Raw genomic sequence first — 24,353 nt, 5'->3', positions numbered from 1 at the left:
AACGATTACTTAACACTTTTGACGAAGTCGAATTACAACATATTTCTCGAGACTCGAATACTATTGCCAACACAAGTTAGCTCAAATCGCTTCAGGATATAGGGTAAGTAAGAAGTGTTTGGAGAAACTATCACACGTACAAAGTGTATGGGCAGATCATCGAGACACATTGAATGTGGGTTCTTCGTCTTCGAGTCAACTAGATTGGAGGAACAAGTTGATTGAGTATTTACAGAATCCCAATATAAAAGTTGAAAGAAAAATTAAATTCCAAGCCCTCAATTATGTGCTGCTAGATAACGACTTATATAGAAGAGGTTTTGATGGAATTCTGTTTAAGTGTCTTGGAAGTCATGAGAGTTATATAGCTATGGCAGAGATACATGAAGGTATATGTGGAGCACATCAGGCTGGGAAGAAAATGAGATGGGTTTTATCGAGGAAAGGTTTATATTGGCCAACCATGATTAAGGATTGTATTGAATTCGCAAAAAGCTGTGAAGAATGCCAGAAACATGGACCCATACAAAAAGCACCAGCGAGTGAGTTGCATTCGATCATCAAACCTTGGCCATTTCGAGGATGGGCAATGGATTTAATTGGACAAATACACCCACCTTCTTCAAAAAATCACAAATATATATTGGTGGCCATAGATTACTTTACAAAATGGGTTGAAGCTATTCCTTTAAAAGAAGAGCAAAAGGACATAATTGATTTTATCGAGGATCATATTATTACAAGGTTTGGGATTCCTCAAACAATCACTACTGATCAAGGCACAGTTTTTACGGGTCGAAACATTGCTCGATATGCAGAGTCGAGGGGGATTAAGTTAATAACTTCAACACCATATTATGCTCAAGCAAACGGTCAAGTCGAGGCTGCTAATAAAGTTGTGATTAATTTAATCAAAAGACATACATCAAACAGACCTCGAAGTTGGCACGAGACTCTTGTTCAAGTACTATGGGCTTATAGGAATTCACCTCGAGATGCCACGAAAACTACTCCATATAAATTAGTATATGGCCATGAAGCTATTCTTCCTATTGACATTAACTTACAATCAATTCACATACAGAAACAAAATGAATTACCTGTTGAGGATTATTGGGATTTAATGTATGATGAGTTGATTTCTTTAGAGGAAGAAAGGTTAATTGCGTTGCAAAATCTTGTGCAACAAAAAGAAAAAGTCGAGAAAACATATAATAAGAAGGTTAAAGCCCAACGTTTCCAAGTTGGAGATCTGGTGTTAAAAGTAATTCTTCCCATGGACCAAAAATCTCGATATCTAGGTAAATGGTCTTATAACTGGGAAGGCCCCTTCATAGTCGAACAAGCATATTCTAAAAATGCATACGTCATTAAAGAGATAAATTCAAATGTGACGAAAGTAATGAATGGGAAATACTTGAAACATTTTCATAAGAGGGTAGAATATTAATTGTTCGACACAAGTCAAAGAATAGTTGTGATACAAGCCAAAGGTAAATAAAAAGTAATCGAAGAATAGAAGAGAAATTTAATCATTACAAAATTTCGATTTAAAAACATCGAAAGCCTTGTAAGCCTCGTCTAAACGTTTCCTTCGAGAGGAACATTGAGCTTCCAAATGTTTTTTCTGCTCTAAGGTCTTCGCAAGTCGAGACGATATGACCTTGCCTTCCTCTTTAAGACCCGTTTGACGTTGCTTGATCTCTTGACTTTGAACCTTAATAGCATATTTCTTCGAGCGAGCCTTCTCTAACTCATGTTGGAGAGACTTGATGGTGGTTTCTATATCTTTCTCGTCTTGTTGTAATTTTTGCAAAGAAGACACCATTTCCGCCGTTGAGTCTTTGATCATAAGCAAGTCAGTTCGGAGCTTTTCGAGTTTAGCACGGTCTTCTTCGCTTTCAACCTCGACATGGGTCACCTCTTGAAAGGAAGTAGACCATTGAGATCGAAGGTCCCATGCGAGGCTAAAAGGTTTGACAAATTCTTGTAACTCAGAATGGACCTCAGGAGGAAGACTCGAGTAGGATAAGAGATCGTCCATCATTTGTTCAACTTCTGTCTTGAACTCAGGAATAAGGAAGGCCTGATTAAGATCATCAACATATGCCTTTGCTCGAAAGGAATCAAGCAAAGGTTGATATGAAGGAACCTCAGAGATGTGCTCGACGGTTTTTTCCTTCTCCTTCTCCGACCCAGAAGGACCACTTGTCCAGTTATCCAAGACCTCGAAGATACTATTGATATCTTCATCTTCGTCGCCGAAAAAGCTCATCAAGTCAAGGTCCGGAGAAGGGATTGATGAAAGACCTTGGACAGAAGAAGTGACCCCGCCTTGAGTCGAAGGGGAAGTTGCAAAGGGTCGAGGGGATTCAGTCGAACCTGCACAATGGAAGATTTGTAAGATTTCAGTAAGAGGCCATCATACAAATAGTCAGGTCGAAAGAAATATACCCTTGTTCTGACTCGAAGGAGGTTGTAGCTCAAAAGAGGGTTCACCTTGAGCAGAATTTTGTCGCGTCTCCGCGTTAATCAAATGGCCTGATTGAAGAACCCTATCCTCTTCGACCTGAGGGGGAATTTCTATTGAAGCCATAACAGAAGCAAGCATCGTAGCATCTACTTGCGGAGCAGACAACTAAACGAAATAGAAGTAAAGCTGAGCATCAAAAAAGAAGATAAGGAAGGAGGAATCTAAAGAGACGACAAGATGGTAAACCTGTTGGGTTGCCTCAATAACAGGGAACGTGTCTTTTTGCACTTCTCGAGACAGCTCTCGAGAGGAATCAAGATGGATAATTTCAACATCCTATTAAGGTAATGCTAGAAGAGTTAGAAGCATAAGAGAAGTATTAGACGAGATAGACAAGAGTAAGAATCGAAATACCTTGGGAACAGACTTCATGGCATCTTTAAGCAGTTTCTCGTCAGAAGGTTTGTTAGGTTTCTTGGAAAGGGGAATGACCATCTTTGCCTTCCCTTTATCCTGCTTTTTTGTAGTTGAGACCTGATATTGGAAATAATGAATGTGATTATAAAATTCGAGTAAGTAAATAACCTCAAAATTGATAATTCACTTACAGTTTTAGTACTGTCTGAGCCTACTTTTTGCTTTTTCGAGGTTTCAATGCTCTGCAAGGTAAGAATCAGCAATAAATGAACGCAAGGTAAAATACTTTGATTGTAAGGAAGATGAAAGTCGAAAAGAAATATACCTTAGAACGAAGAGAAACCTTCTCAGCTGCAGTCTTTCTTTTTCGGCTTTTCTTCGAAGATTCTTTGTCTTCGTCATCGTCACTCTCCCAATCAGGAGTTGGATCAGCATGTCGAGGAACACGCTGAGGGATGGCAGCTACAAGGTTCGAGCAAAGAAGTGAGACAAGTTTAAGGTATACTCGAAGAAGAAGTAAGTGAAAAATATTTACCAGGAGGAGGGTTAATGTTATTGACCCAACATAATGACCACCATTTGTTTCGAGGAAAATCGTACACGGAACATCTCGCGTAGGTAACTTTATTCTTTACAGGAACTTCTTTGCGCTCAAGGTAAAACGGGTCGAGTGTTTTCACCCAAGGAGGATGAGATACATGTTTAACTAGACCAAAAAGGGCATTTGGAAGAGGAGGTATATGCTTTGGACAAAATTTTTCGAAATCAGTTTTACCTTGAGGGTTTATTACCTTTTTTGAGCGAATGTTCCGTTGTACCATTTTCGATAATGAGACCGAAGCGTAAAAAATGGTTCGGTGCACATTGTCAGGTCGATAACAAACCTTAAAAAACTGTTCGAATTAATAAATGATAAGTTGATTCTTGAAAGTACCTGGTTGCTTAGGCCCCTGCGAACAAGAAAGAGGAGAATTAATCAGCTTTTTCAGAAAGCCATCAAAATCGATGAGTTTATCTACAATATAGTAACACCACCATCGAAGGTAGCATTTTGAAGCCAGAAAAGAAGGAGAAAAAGTGGAAGGCATAAGTTGGAGTTTTTTGTCAGGCCGTAGAATGAAGTTGAGGATTTCCTCATAATTCCCTGCTTCGACACAAATATCTGCATCAATGCCTTCCTTACGTCGAAGAGGGAGGGGTTTCATCTGGCAAAGACCAAACTGACGAGCAAAGAGTTGAGGTTGATAAGGATATAATCTCACATCCTTCTGTCTCATACCCAAGAAAATGACATCCCACGCTAAGAATCTAAACCAAATATCAGTCGAAGAAGGATTAATATTCCCAACTTGATTGTTCTGACGCAACCAAACCGGGCCTATTAGATTTGATCGAAGGAAAGGAGCCAAATCTTCGGTGAACTCTGTGAAGCTAAGAATTGCTCGAATATATTTTTCAAAATTATCCACTAGACGCTTCCGAGGAGTAAGGGTAGTCAAACGAGCGCCTTCGAGTTCACAAAGCGGAATTGGGTTGGCAGGTAGGCGAAGTTTCTTCTCGAGGATAGCATTAAGCCATAGTTGCAATAACCATAATGGACCGGAGAGATTTCGAGGCCCCGTCTCTCGGGTAAAACTTTCAGAAGCTTCATCCAGACACGTATATAGAGAAGCTAGAAGCAACTTGCTCAAACATATCTTTTTCTTCGAGTGAAGAGCTTGAGCCAAGGCATAGTAATATTTAGGAACTTGAAGGGAAGGAGTACAAAAAACACAGGCTGATAACCAATACATTAAAAAAGCAATATGCTCAGAAGGGGAAACTGTTGTACCAGGCTGACCCATGTGTGCAGTAATGAAGGCCAAATAAGTTTTTTTGTCCCAGGAGATCGAAACATCTTTGATCGAAATATCTTCCTCAAATGCATCAGGATAAAACCTCTCCCCAAGAGGCATTAACCCGGTTATAGCAGCAACATCAAGTAAGGTAGGGCAAACAAAACCACAAGGAAACTCGAAGGCCCTAGTCTCTCAATTCCAGAAGAAAATAACAGAAAGAATCATTTGAGGATCGAAAAGATGAAGGTCATACTTGGCTAATTGGATAAATTCAAAAATACCCGTTTCTTTCCACACGGAGGACATAGAAGATTCTACGCGAGCTACCCAAGATAGATGTCGTTCTTTAACGGGGGGAAAGGCTCTAAAAATCTTTGTGGTATCAGTAAAAAGGCTCAAGTCTATTTGGGGTGAGTAAATAAAGGGAATGGTGGAGGCATCTTCAGGAAGAAGGGTATTACCAAATTTTTTAGTGTTTTGACCAGCAAATGGACCAAGAAAAGCATGAATAGAACCATCCTCTAAAGAGAAAGGAAGAAGTACCCGAGATTGGTATATCTTTAAACTGGCCTCTTCCATGCCAGGAATAGGGATAAAAGTATCGTCGCCATCTTTAACCTTACAGACTTGGGCATTAGTGATGAACAGAGGAGTGCTCTGAGTAGTGGTGGCCGTAGCCATGGTGGTCTGTGGTGCAGTCGTCATGGTAGAGGGCGTCGCGGTAGGGACAGCCAAGGTTGGCGATGAGGTAGAAGTAACAATGAAAGAGGTAGTAGAAGCCACGGCAGCGGAGGTGGATGCAGCAGAAGAAGCCATTCAAGCAAAGAGGAAGGAAGGATGGAGAATCAAGGAACGCAGGAGTCACCGGAGAAGACAAGCCAGAGGGAAAGCAGAAGAAACTTGGGCGCGAAGGAAAATAATGGTAAAATGAATTTCACGCGAGGTAAAAAAGAGTTTTTATGGGCCTAAGGTAACTAAACCCACAGAAAATTTTTTTTTTAAATGAAATGATCGTTGGATAAATGTAACAGCCACCAAAAACACTTTGGTAACAGTAAAAACAGGAAGCACGCGCCGTTGTTGCCATTAATATCGCTGCAACGATCATATACATTTAATACGAATCCAGAAATAGGGTAACCTCGAGATAGGCGCTTCATGCAAACATGCTTCGAGTCAATATATAGGAATTCGACTCTCTTTATATCGATACACATAACGCGATCGAATTCCTAGGGGGGCACTTGTTGGATCCACTCGAAATTATGGGACTCGAAAAAGATTGATAGCGCTGCCCGAGAAGTAAAATCAACACATGCTGAGTACTTATGACAAATCTCACGTGGGACGTGGGAGCACTCAAGATAGAATCGAACAAACAAGTGTTACTCGAGAATAATTGAAAAGTTGAAACTCTCAGAACATGGAAGTTAAGCCAAAACGGTCGCCAAAAAAATCAATCGAAGAAACAAGAAACGTGGGAAGAACGGTTAAAGGAAGTTATAATTCAAGACCACGTAGCAAATATAGTGGACAGCGGTTATGAGTTAGAGGCGTACATGCACAGAATTAACCGCTCTTGAGTGCTTTATAAATACAAGGATTACGGACCTTCACAGGAGTCGAAAAACTCATACTAGAATTGAACTCTGAAGCACTCTCTGCCTACACACACATATGGCTTTCGTGCACAAGATCGTTTTTGGGTATGACTGACTCTCGGCCACTTTTCTTTTCTCTTTTTAGGAGTAGAAGTAGAATAGTCTTCTTGTTCTTTGTTTAATCACTTAGTGTATTCATATACTTTGATCAATATGTTCTCATGTGTAACGTAATTTGATCATTGTACGAAATGAACTATGATTTGCATTGCTAATATATGTATTGTTCATTCTGTTCACATTATTATTTGCGTGCATGAACATTGCTTGTTAGTATTAATAGAAGAACATTTCGAAACAAGTAATTACTGAGACTTCTTACTCTACTTTTTGTTCTCAATACCGCAATAACACAGTGAAGTACCTAAATTGAAACACATTGTGTGCTAGTCTAAATAACAAGGACCCATAAAACATATTCTACCGTAAACACCAACAAAATTAACCAAAGGAGTTGGGAGGCCAAGGCATGAGGGAGTCCCACCAAGTGAACATCTCTCTTATTGGCAAGATGGTTCAATGTTTCAGACACAAATAGTCAGTGCTGCAACAAGTTAAGAGGAAGGATGCATCACAGATTTGGATCAGCAGAAAACTATATTACATGCAATTCCAGACTTTGTAATTTCCTTTCTGTTTGTTTAAATTTTCTCAAGACACCAAAAAAAAAAAAAAAAAAAACTCCACCTAAGAAAAATCGGCACCATTTAAATGTTTGCCAAAAGTTTCCACACAGGACTCTAGTTAATGACGGAATCAATATATTTATTTATTTTTATCGAAAACTATGTTAATTTAAAGTAGTATGTGAGAGTATATATATCGTACACTTTTTAAGAAAAAAAACTTTAATGTTAATTTTTTAATTATTGTTCTTAGGTCATCTCATCTTTGACGAGAGATTTTATCTCTCTTTTTATTAAGATATATGAATATTAGAAATTCATTGTTGGAATAGATTTTTGTTGAGGACTTATTAATCACCCAATACTTAATCAAGCACCGTTGCTAAATTTTAACTTTTTTTCTTCCACAAATTGTACTTTTTATTAAAGAATAAAAATGGAGAAGTTAAGTAACTATCATTGATATTGAAATGTAAGGATTTACGATTATTAGGTAGGAGTTATTTACTAAAAGTTTTATTGCATTGGAGAGATAAATAGGTTAAATTATTATAATAAAATAAAGATACGAGCAGTGTTTTAAAACCCGGACCGACCCGGCCGGTCGGACCGGTTGGACCGGGAACCGGTGGTTCAACCGGTCCGAATCTGAAGTTGGATCGGTTATGCAGTCGACTCGTTTCAAACCGGATTGAACCGGTCAATTTTCCGGTTCAACCGGTGAACCGGTGGGGTCAAACCGGTTCAATCACTTTTTTTTTTTTTTTTTTAATTTTAAGGGACCATAAATCACAAAAATAATAATGAAAATTGAATCTCTTAATGAAAAAGCAAGGAGTCTTATTAAATATAACAATGACTACTTGTTCTAATATATTTGTTTGCAATATATACAACTTAAATAACTTTTATAATATATTATTAATTTTAAATTATATATTTAATAATTCAATAGCTATGTAAATATTACATATATTATTTTGTGATATTAATTGCAAGCATATTATATATGTACATATTATTTATATTTTTAATTTGTATTAATATACCGTTTAACATGTAATTTTTTTATGTATTTTTTTACAAAATAAAAATAAAAATAATTTTAAATAAGATAGAAAAATTTAAATTTAAAATAAGATATAAATTTATTAAAATTTATAAGTATAAATGTATTTAATATGAATATTTTTTAATATAAATAAATAAAAATCGAGTCATGCAGTTCAACCAGTGACCCACCGGTTTAATCTTTGACCCACTGACCTAATACCTTAACCGGTTCGATGACCGGTCCGGTTTTTAAAACTATGGATACGAGTGACATATAATAGTGAGACCTAATTAAGAATGCAAAACGGTGAGAAAGAATGAATTGCTGAAAGAAAGATGCTTGTATGTTTATTATAAGGTATGATTTAGAATGATATAGTGGTGTTTTTATAAACGGTATGATTTATAATTTACAAAATTTTTATAAAGTATTAATTTTTTTTTAATATTTTATTCTTATTAAAAATTATAAAAAAAATATGATTTTTTTTTGTTGAAAATGATAAAAGAATTTAAAAAATAAAAATATTTTTTTTTTATCTTTTTAAACTTTCTAATTGTCGTTTACTAATTTATTAGTCGATAAATTTTGTTATAGAACAACATCTTTATTTCTTTCATAAAAAATATAAAATTAGAATATCATGATTTTATTATATAAATCTAATAAAATTAGTCAACATAATTATTTATATTATTTATGTAACTCAATTAAAAGTGAGTTATAAGGAAGAGAAATTCAGTTAAAAGTGATTTATAAGGAAGAGAAGATGAAATAGTATTATCAACAGCTGCAAAGCTTATTTATTAAGTACTGCCACTAGAAATCAGAAAGCAGAAACTTATATACAAGTGTGTTTGGTTGGCAAGTTTAAGCAAATCTATGGATGTAATATCATGGAATTAAACGTCCTTTAATTCAAGAAACTGCTGGCACTTAAAATTGCGTCTGATGCAAGTAATGACTCAGCCTAAAATATCTTCATAAATAATATTTAAAACTGAATGACCATTGAGGCATTGACCACATATTTTAATTTTCTCATCTGATTGAAGTTAACCTATGTAAAAAGCAACACTTATTTCAAAACATTTAGAATTTAAAAGCTTACTTACAATCCTGATAGGATTTTTTTTTATCTATGGGAATCCAAAACAGGTGCTTCAAGAGTTCAGGTTTCCTCAACTATAAAAGTTAAAAACGTTGCAAGAAACTTGTGTCTCTGTCCATTGGACCTCAAGCAGAAAAAGAGCATCCTCACGTAAAACAAACATTTTCATGACCATTATTACAAACGTTCCTTATTTCCACCACCCCTTCCACTATGGTCCCTACGCCTATTCTTGTTGACTTTGGATTCTGCATTCCGCAACTTGGCAACCCCTTTTTCCCATCTTGCGTTCCAAACCCACAAAAAGCATAACAACAATGATGTCAAAATAATAACATTAATCTTACCCCAAAACACCGTAATTGCTAAGCTTACGAGAATCCAGTATATTCCCCCGCAATGGAACTTCTTTTGCTTCAGTACTTGCTCTTTAGTGGACTCACTCTTGGATTTATTCTTCGACTCGGATACGGACGAATTATTTGATGATGAAACCGTTGGAGACCATTCAGGAGCCTTGATTTCTTGAACATTAGTGACCACAAAAGCTTTTTTCTCATCACATGTCGAGTAACCACTCTTTGATCCAATACAATTTTGGGTTTGGCCATGAAGATTTTTATTGCGAACTCTTGTATTCTGTAAGGCAAAGATTTTGATGATGATATTTTAATTAAATCTACAAAAGAAGAGTTAGAGTAGTAACTACTAAGTACTAACCAATACGGTTTGGAACACCACGGCTTTAATGACCTTAGAAAACGTTCGTTTTGGAGGATGAGGCAGAAGCACAACCGAACTCTGTGGCATGTCTTGGTCCGAAAACGTGGGTTTGGTGGGTGAATTTTTGGTGTCATGTTTGTATGAAACGGGGATACACGTAAAACGTTGACTAGAAGTGCGATCAGCAACAGCTCTGGATTCAAGCATGGAATCTATATCAACCACGGGACGGAAACAGGTTAAGAACCTGTTGTTCTTTGAAGCGTTTGGCATGGTTATTGCGTAACGTTGAGAAAAAGGAGAAAACAAATATATGAAGTAAGGGGTTTGGGAGAGTTAGGATGTGTATATATATTAATATTATATATGGTGTGAAATATAGGGACAAGGACGAAAAGAAAGAGGGGCACTTTGCATTTGACGAGAGAATTTTGGATTCAGTGGTGAAGGGAATTTAGAAGGCCTGCAAGACAAATTTCTATGTGGCGTTAATGTTTGGCATGGATGTTCGTGTCTTCTTGTGTATTCGAATTCATAGGATATGGTGAGAGGCTGAGAGCTTGAGTGAGTGAGTGAGTGAGGGCTGAAAGTGGAGCATTTTTTAGTCTAAACGAGGGGGACAGGTTACCAAAGATATTACTTTACTTTTTGTTTTTAAATGTTTATGTAAAAATAGTAAAAAAAAATATATATATATATTTTTATAATTATTTGTAAAAATCAAAGGTATATACACAACCCAACTGTACAGGTCCTTTTAAATGGTAGATATTTCATACAAATAAAATAATTATAAAAAAAATGAAAATGTGCTTTTTATAACAAAGAAAATACATTTTGTCTGACTAAATCCACAATAAAAATTATCCTTTTTATATATTTGTTTTCTGAAACAGTTTTTTATATCTCACTTTTTTAAATCTTTTTCCTTACATCACCTATCTGATTTTATAATTTCCTCTTTGCGTTCTATTGTTGTATTGTCTGTAGAAATTATTACACCAAAAATGTGAAAGAAATACAATTACTCTGCAACGATACGTATTTGTTTGCATAATTGGACAAATTTGTAAGCGGGCTTAGTGTGTCTGGTTTAGAATTGTTATCTAAAATAATATCTTAACTAACTTAATTAAAAAATAAAATAATATATATATATATATATATATATATAACTTAAATATGTTTAAACTATTTCGAATTAGCTCGATTTTTATATTACTACTTTTTAAATTTTTTTTTTGTTAAAATTACCTGACAATTTTTTTTTTAATTTAGTACCTGACTTTAGTTTCCTCTTTTAAATGATGATGTGAAAAACGGACTGTCACATCATCACCCAACAGTGTCTGCCATGTTATTCAAGGGACTACCACGTGGATATGGTGATGACGTGGCAAACACTGTTGGGTGATGACGTGGCAGTTCATCTGCCACATCATCACTTGACAGAGGAAGACCAACGTCAGGTACTAAATTGAAGAGAAAAAAAATTAGTCAGGTATTTAAAACAAAAAATAATAAATTAATAGGTAGTAATCTAAAAATTGACCTAATTGGAGGTAGTAATCTGAAAAATCGACCTAATTGAAGTTAGTAATCTGAAAATCGACCTAATTGAAGGTAGTAATCTGAAAATTGTCACTGAAGGACAACTTATTTTGAGGCCACCATATTTCGATTGCATAAATTACACTGAGTGAAAGGAGCGTATGTGAATATTCATACAATCCATCGACTTCAAACTTTGGTTTGTCATAAAAAATGGACCAAAAATTCCAACAAAGATAGTGGACAATGAAGAAGTGGAGAAAAGTGAAAATTAATAAGATGAAGAAGACATAAAAATACCTGTAACTAGAAACAAAAGCAACAAATGCACATAAATTAACTTCTCATTGATCATGTATGAAAACTATTGCACTTGATTATAAAAAAAAGAAAATTATATTAAAACTTAGTATATATATAATATACATGTGTGTAATATTTATATTTACTAATAATAAGTTTTTAAATAAAAATTTAATTTCAAATCTTATAAGTTTTACTTGTAAGATAAGAAAGTTAATGCCACAAATATTCGCTTAATTTATATATATATATATATATATTTTTTTTTTTTTCATTTTGTATCTTTCACTTATATGGAAGTACTGAAAATTTGTTTGCTAAGTCAAGTCTCCTCCAGACGGAATTCTATCTACTTTCAGTAACAATTTTCAGATTACTACCTTCAATTAAGTCGATTTTTTAGATTACTACCTCCAATCAGGTTGGTTTTCAGATTACTAACTATTAATTTATTATTTTTTGTTTTAAATACCTGACTAATTTTTTTCTTCAATTTAGTACCTGACGTTGGTCCCCCTCTATCAAGTGATGACGTGGCATACCGTCTGCCACATCATCACCCAACAGTGTTTGTCATGTCATCACCATGTCCACATGGCATCCCTTGGATGATGTGGCAGACACTGTTGGGTGATGACATGGCAGTCCGTTTGCCATGTCATCATTTAACAGAAAAAACTAACGTCAGGTACTAAATTGAAAAAAAAAATTTCAGGTAATTTTAATAAAAAAAAATTTAAAAAGTATTAATCTGAAAATCGAGCTAATTCAAGATAATTTAAACATATTTAAGCCTATATAAAATGATTAACTTACTCTAAGAATAAGTCTTGATAAATTTATTATATTTAATAATTTATGTTTTATATTAAATTTTAACGATTTAATTATTAAATTAAAATTTTTAATATATATATATATCAAGTCTATAAAATTTTAAAAAACTTGAAAATTATTTAATACTCCATTTCATTAATTTAAAATGATGAATAATCATAAAAATATTTTATACATTAATTTTAATTAATAAAATAAAATATCAAATAATTTTTAAATTTTTATAGATTTAATCTATGTATTAAGAACTGTTAATTCAACAATTAAATTCCTAAAAATTAATATAAAACATGAATTATTGAATGAAATAAGTTTAGAAAAGTTTACTTTTAATATATATATATATATATATATATATATATATATATATATATATATATATATATATAAAAGTGTGTGCGTGTTTTCAAATAATAACATATATTCATTCTCATTAATTATCTTAATTATTATAGTTATATATTTTATAAATTAAAATAAAATAATTTTCATCAGCATTTAAATAAAAAAGAATCAGATGATGTTACGTAACACGTATCTGCATGATATAAACGAATAACAATATATCATAATTAATTATTCGATTAGTTTTTTTTAAGGCCTAAATGAGTACTTTGATTTAAATAAGGTTAGTTTTAAACTAAGATCTATCTGCTTATCATGATTATGGAAAAAAAGTGTGCTTAACTCCTATAATTTTGTAAAGATAATATCTTAAAATTTAATTTTATCTTAATTAAAATTTTATTCACACTACTAGAAAATGACTAACTATTGACAGATATTTTTTTGACGAATCAATATTCATTGATAGGTATTTTATTCAGGTAATTGACGAATTTTTCTGACAAATTTAGGTCCATTAAAAAATTTAAAATTTTTTACAGTTATTACCAACGGATTTGCAACAAAAGTTTTTATTTTAAATTTTATTATGCATATTTCCTACGAAATTTTTCCATGAAAAAGAATGATTTTTTCAATCCATAATTTTCACGAATTATCCGTCAAAAACTACTTCTGTTAAAAATTGAGAAATCTGTCGCTGACTTGAAAAATGAAGAAAATATATTGGTAATCATTTAATCTATTGATGGTGTCAACAAATTAAATAAAAGAACTGACCAATAAAATTTTTAAATGCTTGAATAATTTTAGATGCAAATTATTGTTAAATATAATTTTTATAATATATATATATATACACATATATATATTAAAAATTTATTATTTTCATTAATCATAAGATATATATTTTAAAATAGGAAATTTATCATTATGTTCTTTTTTGTAAATTTATATTTTTATTATATTTTAATATATGGAGAATTGAATTGTAGCAAAAGAAGAAGAAGAAAGTATAATGACAAATGATATTTAAGATAAACAATTAAACTCTAACAAGGTAAAAAGAAGTATTTTTAAAAAAGTATAATTTTGAAAACAATTAGAATACAATTAAATTTTAATGTGTCTATTTGCGTTTAAAGAATGATTGTAACAAAATTAATTTACTGCATTTGTTTGTAAACGAAAATATTTAAATATTAATTAAGTCAAAATTAAAATTTAAGATACTTATTCATAAAAGAGATGAAATAAAGAAGTTAAAGAATTTTTTGCCCTATGATTAAATATTGAAAAGTATTTCCGGTATCTGTCTTACTAAACCTCCTAAACTAAGGTACTCAATCCACACCTTTTGGATACAGCCATACAGGTCACAACCCATAATTAAAGCTAAGTTCGGCTCCTAAAATCTAAGCCTCGAAAAATTAGCAATTTTGTTTGGTTCAATGAGTTAGGCTTGGAAAAATCGGATCCATTTAACATAATCTTATTAACCATTTTAATATATATATATATATATATATATATATATATATATATATATATATATATATAAAATCTATTTACTCCGTTCAATAACTCATATTTTTCATTAAATTTTAATGATCTAATCGTTAAATTTAAAATTTTTAATGTATAAATTAAGTTTATAAATTTTTAAAAAAAAATTAAAAACATTTAATATTTTGATTCATTAAGTCAAATTAATATATAAATAATTTTATTATTATGTGTCAATTTGAATTTTAAATTATAGAAACTAAAAATAATAAATTTAAATTTGAAAAAAATTTATCTTAAATTTGATGAATAAATTCTTATTTAGACCTAATTTTAATAATAATAATATTATTATTATTATTATTTATCATTATCTAGATGTTAATCTCAAGGTTTGATAATGACTAAATTAGTTATTAGATTTGCGTTTTTTTTATTAGTAGTTAAGTTAAAAAATAGTTTTTAAAGTTATATAAAATAAATAAAAAATTCAATAAAGCATATTTAATACAAACCAAAATGGGAAGAGTTATAGAGTAATAGATAGTCATAATAGATGTTGTGGTACAATTAATCTATATGTATTTATTTAAGCATAAAATGATGTACTCGACAGAAGTTTTTAGTTCTCTTCTGAGAAATTAGAGAATAAAATATACTAATCTATAGTAGTAATTTTGAAGAAAATAAATGATCAAATTTCAAATAAAATTAGGGAACAGTAGGGTGTTCAGAGTAGGGTGATGATAGAGGTACAAGGCTATCAATACTTGCACTACCGATTAAAATATATTATATTAAAATGTCTAAATGGTTCTTTGATGAGCCCTGGAAACAACTGAATCCGTGTATCACAAATGACTGCGTGCTTAATGCTTAATGCTTATACTGAGAGTGAGAATGTTCTTGTGAACCACATTACTTCAGCTGGTGTATCTTTGGATTGCATCTTGCTACTGTCCCTTTTCCACTGGGGTCCCACATCGTCTGCAACTAATACCATATTAGTGCTTATAAGAGGATGCGCCACCATCAAAGTTGTCCCTTCGGGGACATCCGATAAAATTGGAACGATACAGAGAAGATTAGCATGGCCCCTGCGCAAGGATGACACGCACAAATCGAGAAATGGTCCAAATTTTTTTTTCTTCCAAATTCTCCGTTTAAATGTTCTTCCTTTTATTTTCATAAGTTTGATTTTCCGGTCTCTTCTGTGGTTCTAGTTTGTAGGGGCATGTTTCAAAGAGTATACCAGATTTTAGGGATTTTAATGCTTGGTTGTGAAGTGAGCCTACTGTACACCTTATCGACAATGGAATATTGCTGCTTTATGACATTTTGTAGAGTGGGGAGGATTTTTTTGCATGCAAAATTGGAGTGGTGTTCAAATTTCAGTTCCGAAGCTATGGAAAATGCAAATCTATTTTCAAAATTCTACTAATAATGACATTTTAGAACTTGTACCGGTGACAATAGCTATGAACTCAAGGAAGCAACCATCGACCCTGTGGCTTAATGTTCAGAGTTCTAAAATCTGCCTTTTTGTTTTTTCTCTCTGCGAAAAAAATGAATAAATAACTAAGCAGAGAGGACCGACGCTAAAAGGAAAATAGAAATAGAGGGAAAATCTTATTTTTCCAACCTTTGCTTGAGGAAAATGAACAAAATAAAAGAAGAAAGAGGTTTAAATGATAAATCTCATTCAATGTGAAAAAAATGTCAGATTCCCAACATTAAAGTTTGGTGTATGAGATTGAGAATTAGGGAATGGCAGAAAGTTGTGGAGAGAAGAGCAGAAAGGGTTGTCATAAAAGGAAATGGTGTGTTTCCATTAGAGAGAAGATCCTATTTTGCTTATATAATCTTACAGTACGCTCCTTTGCACCAACCGTCCGCTTTCACAAATCCATTTTTCATCTAACATTCAAATAAAAATTTAAAACTTATTTCTTAATTAAATACACTAAAAATATTGATCAAATTACTCCTTCTGTTCTTATGAATTTATTAATTTCTAATACTTATATTGTTCAATAAATATTTTGGAAGTTCTTATACATTTAAATTCTAAAATTAGTCTTAAGTGGCTAACGCCGGTTGATGGATTTCTACAGTTATATTTGCGTGTTATTTTATATTATTATTGTAGATTTTAAAATATATTTTAACCCAAATACATTCTATTAGGAATTAACTACGCAACGGGGTTACCATAATATTAAATTAAATTATAAAAATAAATAAATAAATAAATAAATTTAAAAACAAAAAAAACATTGGTTTGCAAACACGTAATTGTGCCATGTCATATTAGAATTTCCAAGGGCCCCTATAGTTTCACTCATGTTTCACCTCATGTAAAAGTGGAATGCCTTGGTTACAGCATCTATTTTGCACGAAATTACAATGTAGAGGTATCCCCAGCGTCCCATTTGTATTTACAGAGTTGGTATATGAAATCATGACCAAAGTACAGTACATAATGTTACAACGATTATACTTGGTCAATTATGCACTGAAACCCTTGTGCAGAGAACTCCAGGGAGTTGCAGGAATACTGATGCATGCTTGTGCTGAGGCCTCAGACATTTGCTCTTTTTGTATTCCAGCGTTGCAGAAGTTTGCAAAAGACCTCATATGTTTCATCCCATATTGAGATAGGGATCCACAATGTGTCTCAAAAGTCCTAACCTGCATCAACAATTGATTAAGGCACCACTTACTGTCAGAAGTCAAATGCTTTGGTGCAATCAAGAATCAAATGCTAATTTATAGTTTAAATCCAGCATCTTCATAAGAAGACGAAATTGTTGGAGGCCTATCGAACATCTCATACCATAATTATGTCAATTGGATAATTAATAAAAAAAAATATCAGTGATTCAATCATAGACGGATTATTCTTAAAATGGAGCATCCATGTACCTAGATTTTTACTACTTGTTACTGTAAGAGGCCAACCAATCATGGATGCCTTTAATTGCCAAAACAACGACTATAAATTTAAGGTGCATGCATGCACCCTCGTTTCCAATGTGTATTTTAGAAAGGATCTTATACGAACAAACTCAACAAAGTGGATCAATCGAAATAGTACCAGTGTTTTAAGGCAGTCCCAATCATCAACAAGTGGTTGCCCAGCAGGTCTAACACTGGTGAGCAATTCTGGACCCTTTTCAATGCCAAATAAGAGTTTTCCAATAAGTTTCATGTTGTCGTCTATATGCATTCTGTGAGACATTGCTTCCAGAAGTTGTTTCTCAGCTGCAGTTTTCCTAGAAGAACCCACAGGAGCTTTGCGAAACTGGCAAAACAGTGAAGAGGAAGTTAAGAAGATAGAATATAATTAGCAACAATAAAGGCTTATAGTAGAAAATAAGCATCAGAGACACTCAATTGTTTGGTAAATGAAATGAATGTGGAATAGAATCAATGAGCATCACCATTCCATTTAATATCTTCCAACTAGAATATACCCCTCCAAATTTAAATTTTGAGAGCAAAATCATGATGAGGATATGATTAAGCTATTATTTCACAAAATAAATAATAAAAATTATGTTTCAAACATATGATACCTTATCCCAGAAATGCACAAGATCTGCATCACGTTGGTTGACTGCTTTTGAGGGTGGCACCAATGAGTTTTTATCCACAAAAGTAAAATTATCATTAGCAGGATTTGTACCCAAATATAGGAAGAGATTGTTCTTGCTAAGCTCTATGTCACCAAACTGCATTACGTGGGAACCGTACATTGCATTTCCATTTATAGTCCTTTGTTTGACCTGTGAGCATAGGAGTAAGAAGAAATCCGTCATACAATTGAAACATCTTCTACCTCCTTTGACACATCAAATTTTAGACCATAAAAACCATCAAAACAGATAATATTTTTTCGCATATACGTAAGCAACCAAGGTATCAAATAACATCCTTCAATTTATACTAGTTGATTACGTAAAACAGCCAAGTTAGATATGGGATCTTACCAATTCATATTGTTGATGCAGAGTCTCTGTTCGCAAATTGTGCATGTCACTGTTCAAAAGTTTAAAGGGGAAAAATCAGTCCATAAAAGACCTTACAACATTACTCATTAAAAAAAAAAAGAACTTCGAACAACAAAAAAGTTATTAAGGACAAGAAACAAAAGTTTCTTTTTTTAAAAATTAAAAAAAAAAGGTTTGACAAAGTACAAAATAATATGCAAACACAGTTTCATAGTAACATGTCCGTGTGATCATGTCACAGCAGTCATCCTTTCAACCAGGTTATGGAAATTGCCTAGGTATATAAGTATTGCACCCAATATATCCTATTTATGGCCACAATACACTTTTATAATTTCAGATTTTGAGTAATGAATAATACAACATAAAATGCTTCTCTATTACGCTGATATAGTCATACCTGTCTTCCATCCAAGCAACACTGTACAGGTCAGCCAGGCAGGTTTCATATTCTGGGGGAGGACTAGGATAATCCCCAGGACAGTACGTTCCCCAACTGCTTTCTGCTGCATTTGCAGCTGTTGTTGCATAGATATTTAGACCTTCAGGAAGAAGACCTTCAAAGATACTCCCAGATTCACATGCCTCTAGATAAAATACCTACACCACCATTACATAAATCATAAATACTAAAAATTTGTAACTAAATATCTATAACAAAGATTGATACAAATAGTAAGCAAATAATAATTACTAGTAACTTACTAGGCTTTCATAAGTTCCAGAAGCATGCTTCTTCTTCAAGACTTCGATCAAATCCGATGCATACAAGTATGGACTAGTAGGCATCCCTGAAATCCAACCCCAAAATAACCCCCCCGATGAAAAAAAAGGACTGCTTAAGAAATAGAGAAAGGGAAGATATATGGTGTGAAGAAACACTATGGTGTATACAAAAGAAAAAAAAACAATGTTAGTAGAAGAATCACAAATAACAGTAGTATGCACTAAAATGATTGACACAAAATGGATAATAAGGACAATGACACTGAAAACCATATATTCCACTTCACTCGTCCTCTCACTCCTTTTTTTTCCTTCTCTTCTGTTTATTTTTTTGGGGTGCAGCTTCCTATGGTGTCATTATTTACCCTTCACGATGACCACATAAGAAAAAAGAAATAAACAAATTGATAAACGTAAAGCAGACTTGTTACCCTTCATATTAGAGCTTTTTGCAATGCCATTGTTGATTCAAAAATGATCAATGTATAGTATAATTATTTGATGAATATATGTATCATACCATGAAATCAACCCACAAATGTTACACTGTTCCACTATGCTGCATAATACTAAGTTTCCTTTTTAAACAAAAATCCAAATTAAGCTCCAAGGACAATCTTAGAGGTTCAAAAATCCCCATAAAACTGGAATGAAATTTGAAATATGTTATTCTTAAATCATCATCTTAACCACCATTTAAGAGTGAGTTCAAAGTTTTCAGTTTATTGCTTAGCTTGACCACCAGAGAGTTTTAGCTTGGGAAGTATACAATTTGAGGAAACTATATTATAGGTGATGCTAATAAATGTTTCATTCTATTCAAACATGATCAAGCAAAAACACACATAATCAACTGACAAAAAGACATACATTTGCACTTAGTAATTTCTTAACACAAGCTCATACCATGCTGAAATTCATGTAAAACATACACAATCCATGACTTTGATCACAAAGTTCCAGTGAAAGGATTCAGAACAACCAACCTAGCACTCCTGGACCCCCATGATCAGAGTAGTATATAAATATATGATCATTGGGACCACTATCCACAACCTTCCCACTACCACCGGTAAGAGCCGACTTATTTCCAAGTATAGCAGCAAAAAAATTGTTGACATTAACATCTTCACCAACATAATCCTGCCACAACAAGGTCCATCTTAGGAGCCCTATAAATCTTGAATCGGAAGCAGGATATGGAATACCTAAAAGCAAGATAACAAACCTTAGGTACACCTTGGTAAACATTATTGCCATCTGGACTATTAATAATAACTCCAGGACGTGGATTCTCTTCATTGAAAGCAATGTCATCATACATAAATACAACAATATTTTCCTCTTTCAGACCACCTTTCCTCAGTAGTTGATATGCATGGCAAACATCAGACTGAAGAAATGGCAAAAGGCTCATCAGTCATCATCATCAAAATTCTCAAGGGTATCGAGTTAGATGAGAAAGCTTGTAGAAAAGTTGAAGTACCTGATGCCTGTAATTCCAGTAGCCATTGGAACCGGCAATTAAAACGGCCCACCTGGTGCCCTCGTGGTTTTCATGGGCGGTGGAAGCGTCGGAGGGCAATTGGAGAAAATTGTCACGGCCAGCGGAGACGAGGGCCATGAGGGTGCCCATGAGGAAGAGGATCGGGAAACGGTCCATGGGTAGGTTGGAAGGGAAGATGAAAAATTATTACTTATGAGACAATCTCTTTCTCTTATCTTCCTTCCCAACTCTTTCTTAAACTAATAATTTAATTCACCCTTCCTTGCTTTCGGTTGCTTCAACTTTTGTTTTTTCTTTAGGGAATAACATAATATTGTTAAAAACTCGAAATACCATAAACTTTACCATTTGCTTTGCAGATCCTTTCGTGCTGCTGCGCATTCTTCTCTAATTTCTTGTATATGTAATTGCTTTAAAACAAAAGCTATTTTAAAAGTTTATCAAATGGAGAGTATCATAAGCAACAAATCAACGTAAAAAAATTCCTTATTCCTTTTTATTATATTAAGGCATTCATACTCCTTTATTATATTTCAACATTTTTACCGCAAATATATCTCTTGAAGATAAAATATTTATTCTATATAAAAAAGAAAAAAAAAAACCTATAATTTATACGTATCAATCAACAAAAATATCTATTATATATATGCATCACCTATTTATTGAAGGGAAAAAGAAGAACATGTATGAAGAAAAGTATACATATAAAGAAAATTCACTATTAGTGAGTTCATTTCTAGATATAAGAAGACTCTTGAATATGATTTACATTAAAAACTCAAAGTTATGATAATAATGATATTTATGAAATGATAACTTTGCTTTTACCCCACATGTGTTAAAATAAAAGGAAAATGAACATTTAAATATATTGAGAGAAAATTGTATCATTGCAAGTGATCCATATTCAATAAATAGATGTACAAATAGTACAAGATTTAGTCTAAAATTATGTTTCTTATTATATAAGTTTGACATCTTTTACGATTATAAAATTATATTTTGACGAATATACCTATTCAAGAAAATCTCTTAACATTAGAGGTGAAATTTCACTAGTGCACCTCTACCGACAATTAATTCAACAAGTAAAGTCTAGAGTCAAATTAAATATTGTTAAACTTCAACTAACCATTAAGTAACATTGGTGCTTTGTCTAAAGACCTCTAACATACTATTGGCTCCTTGTCTAATAATCAGAGTGTTATCTCTTATTTACCATTTTACTCATAAAAAAAATTCAACAAATAAATTATGCATATAAAATTTATAATTCATACCCCTCTATTAAAATAATAAAATTTGTTATTAAAAAATGATCATTTTATTTATTTTTCACAAAGATATGGAATGCTTTTGTCCTTACTAGTAATATATTAAAAAATAAATAAATTTCTCATGTTCACTTTTTTAGGACATTTATATCTCTCTTTTATATTTTAAAATAAAAAAATATATATCTACATTTATATCTATAACATTAATAAAAAGAGATATCTTTATTTGATATCCATATTTTTTAATTTCTTTTTAATAGTTATCTTTATACATTTTAACTAATTTGTTTTATTATCTTACTATTCTAAAGTTAATGGTATATCTTTTTATTTCATCATTTTTTATTTTAATTTATGACGAAACACGACATATCTCATTTTTACTAGTCATCAATAAAAGTGATAAAAAACATTTCGTGTACATATTTTGTTGAATCTTGAATGTTTTATCTTTAACTTCTAAAATATTTTCTGTCTCATTTTTTATTTTATTTTTATCTACTGCATAAATTTATTTTTCAATTTTTTTTTGTTTGACTTATAAGGGGAGAAGAGAAACTTTAAAAGTCAAATTACTTTTTGTATCCTTGTAATTTTACATTTAAAGGAATAAATAAAAATATTTTAGACATTATATAAAAAATATTTTAAAATTTTTTCATTTCCTCCAAATCTCTCAACATTAGAAGAGAGATAAAATTAGATCACAAAGTGTTTTACTCCCCTCCATTTTTTTTATTTCTAAAACTTGAACTAAACAATAAAAAGTTATAAAAATTCCTCCCTTCTATTTATCTTTAATCAAACTCTATGTTATATTTCTCTGTTATATTTCTCTATTATATTTCAAACTAAAAATATGAATATAAAAAATCAAAGGTATATTTTATCAACAATTTCTGAGTAACTTTTTTCACCATTAAATATGTTTTAAGTTATTGAATTTTTGTCAATTTTGTTTGTAGTCTTGGAACAAATTTTATTTGATTTTACTCTTTAAATTGTTTTTACATGAAAATTTTTTGACATTAAAGACTATAATATTAACAAGAGAAAAAGTTTAAAAAAAAATCGTCAAAAATTAAAAAATTAAAATTAATAAAAAATTTACTTTATGTTTCCATGTGTTGACTGGGTTATAACTAATGGTTGGTAGTTTGAAACTGAAATATTGTCTGACTCTCTTTTAAATATTTCCTGACAGTCATTGAATGAATGTGTGACGGTTCCTTGCAGCAAGTAAAGGGTAATATAACACTTCAAAATAGCGATTTTCTTCCAATTCAAAAGTGATTACTTTTTTACTTATAATATGTGTATGTTTGGGGAGGGGTGGGGGTTTAGGAGTGGAGTGCTCTGCATGTTATTGTTAAGTCTCAATTTTACCTCTTTTTGGATGAGATTTATTGAACAAATTTCACTCATCCTTTGAACCATTGCAATATAATTGTTCTCTTTTTGGTTTATTTTGCGTGCAGATATAACTAACCCAAATTCAGCTAACAATACCTTAATGCACCTCATTTTTTGTGCAGGTATTGAGCTACTGAATTGAGGATGGAAGACCTTAGGATTGGAAATCTAAGGAGCTAAGGAGCAGAGCAGAGTGGCTGCGCCGGGCGCAATATGAACCGCGCCGGGCTTGAGAAGAGCAGAGCATTCAATTTCTGCAAGTTACACATGCGCCGGGCGCGAAACTACCCGCGCTAAGCGTGATCGAGACAGAGAGGCTTGAAACTCTCTGGAAGACATTACGCCGGGCGTAAAATGGAATTGTGCCGGGCTTACAATGAGGCAGAAAGTGTTCAAAAGATTACGCGCCGGGCGCAAAGACTTACACGCCGGGCGCGAAGACTTACACGCCGGGCGCGAAACCCTAATCTGATCTCCCAGGCTCGTATTTGAAGCCATTTTCGAGGGAGAAACCCTCATTCACACATTGGGCGCCTCCAGGAGCTGCGGAAGGGATTCCCAGGGCTTGGGATCGTTTGTGTGCGGATCTTTCTTTCGGTTCTTCACTTCTCCTTTCATCTCTATTTTGTATTTACTCTCATTGTTGAGTGGTTCCACCCATTTTTGTGGGGTTAGATGTAACCAACGTACTTTATTGTAATCCTTACGTTTTTAATGATATATATGTATTGTTTCATTCTTTGTTGTGTACGTTTCTACGCTTAATGCTTGCTTTGGATTGATCACCCTTTGCATGATTTAAGGTTCCATTGAGTATTGGGAAATACCCTTGAAACTAGTTCTGGAACATATGCCTAGTGGAGATTGTATCTAGGGATAGAGCTTGACCCATTAGTAGTCTTAAACCCTAGCCCGTAATGCGGGTGTAGATATTGGGTACTCAAGGGATTGATATTCAATGTCCGCACC

General features: G+C 32.6%; 2 protein-coding genes and 1 non-coding gene across 3 annotated transcripts; 1 reads left to right on the top strand and 2 right to left on the bottom strand.

The window, feature by feature from the left end:
• Window positions 1-9,326: 9,326 nt before the first annotated feature.
• Window positions 9,327-10,528, bottom strand: LOC114916392 (uncharacterized). Its single transcript, XM_029273006.2, has 2 exons — window positions 9,901-10,528; window positions 9,327-9,819 (listed from the first exon to the last, which is right to left on the bottom strand). Exons 1-2 carry the CDS (start codon window positions 10,174-10,176, stop codon window positions 9,358-9,360), a joined length of 738 nt encoding a protein of 245 aa, XP_029128839.2. The 5' UTR covers window positions 10,177-10,528; the 3' UTR covers window positions 9,327-9,357.
• A 4,957-nt stretch (window positions 10,529-15,485) lies between these two features.
• On the top strand, window positions 15,486-15,588 carry LOC114916408 (U6 spliceosomal RNA). The gene has a single exon (XR_003804858.1). It is a non-coding gene; the product is annotated as a U6 spliceosomal RNA (small nuclear RNA).
• A 1,133-nt stretch (window positions 15,589-16,721) lies between these two features.
• On the bottom strand, window positions 16,722-21,060 carry LOC109805986 (vacuolar-processing enzyme). Its single transcript, XM_020368305.3, has 9 exons — window positions 20,671-21,060; window positions 20,413-20,577; window positions 20,171-20,327; window positions 19,164-19,249; window positions 18,859-19,058; window positions 18,438-18,486; window positions 18,024-18,233; window positions 17,543-17,749; window positions 16,722-17,136 (listed from the first exon to the last, which is right to left on the bottom strand). Exons 1-9 carry the CDS (start codon window positions 20,845-20,847, stop codon window positions 16,954-16,956), a joined length of 1,434 nt encoding a protein of 477 aa, XP_020223894.1. The 5' UTR covers window positions 20,848-21,060; the 3' UTR covers window positions 16,722-16,953.
• Between the last annotated feature and the right edge of the window lie 3,293 nt (window positions 21,061-24,353).

The sequence above is a fragment of the Cajanus cajan genome, chromosome 10 (genome assembly GCF_000230855.2).
Source record: "Cajanus cajan strain Asha chromosome 10, NIPB_CcT2T_4, whole genome shotgun sequence".
Classification (NCBI taxonomy): Eukaryota; Viridiplantae; Streptophyta; class Magnoliopsida; order Fabales; family Fabaceae; genus Cajanus; species Cajanus cajan.
The sequence above is the reverse complement of the archived record's forward strand: the minus strand, read 5'-3'. Positions and strand labels throughout refer to the sequence as shown.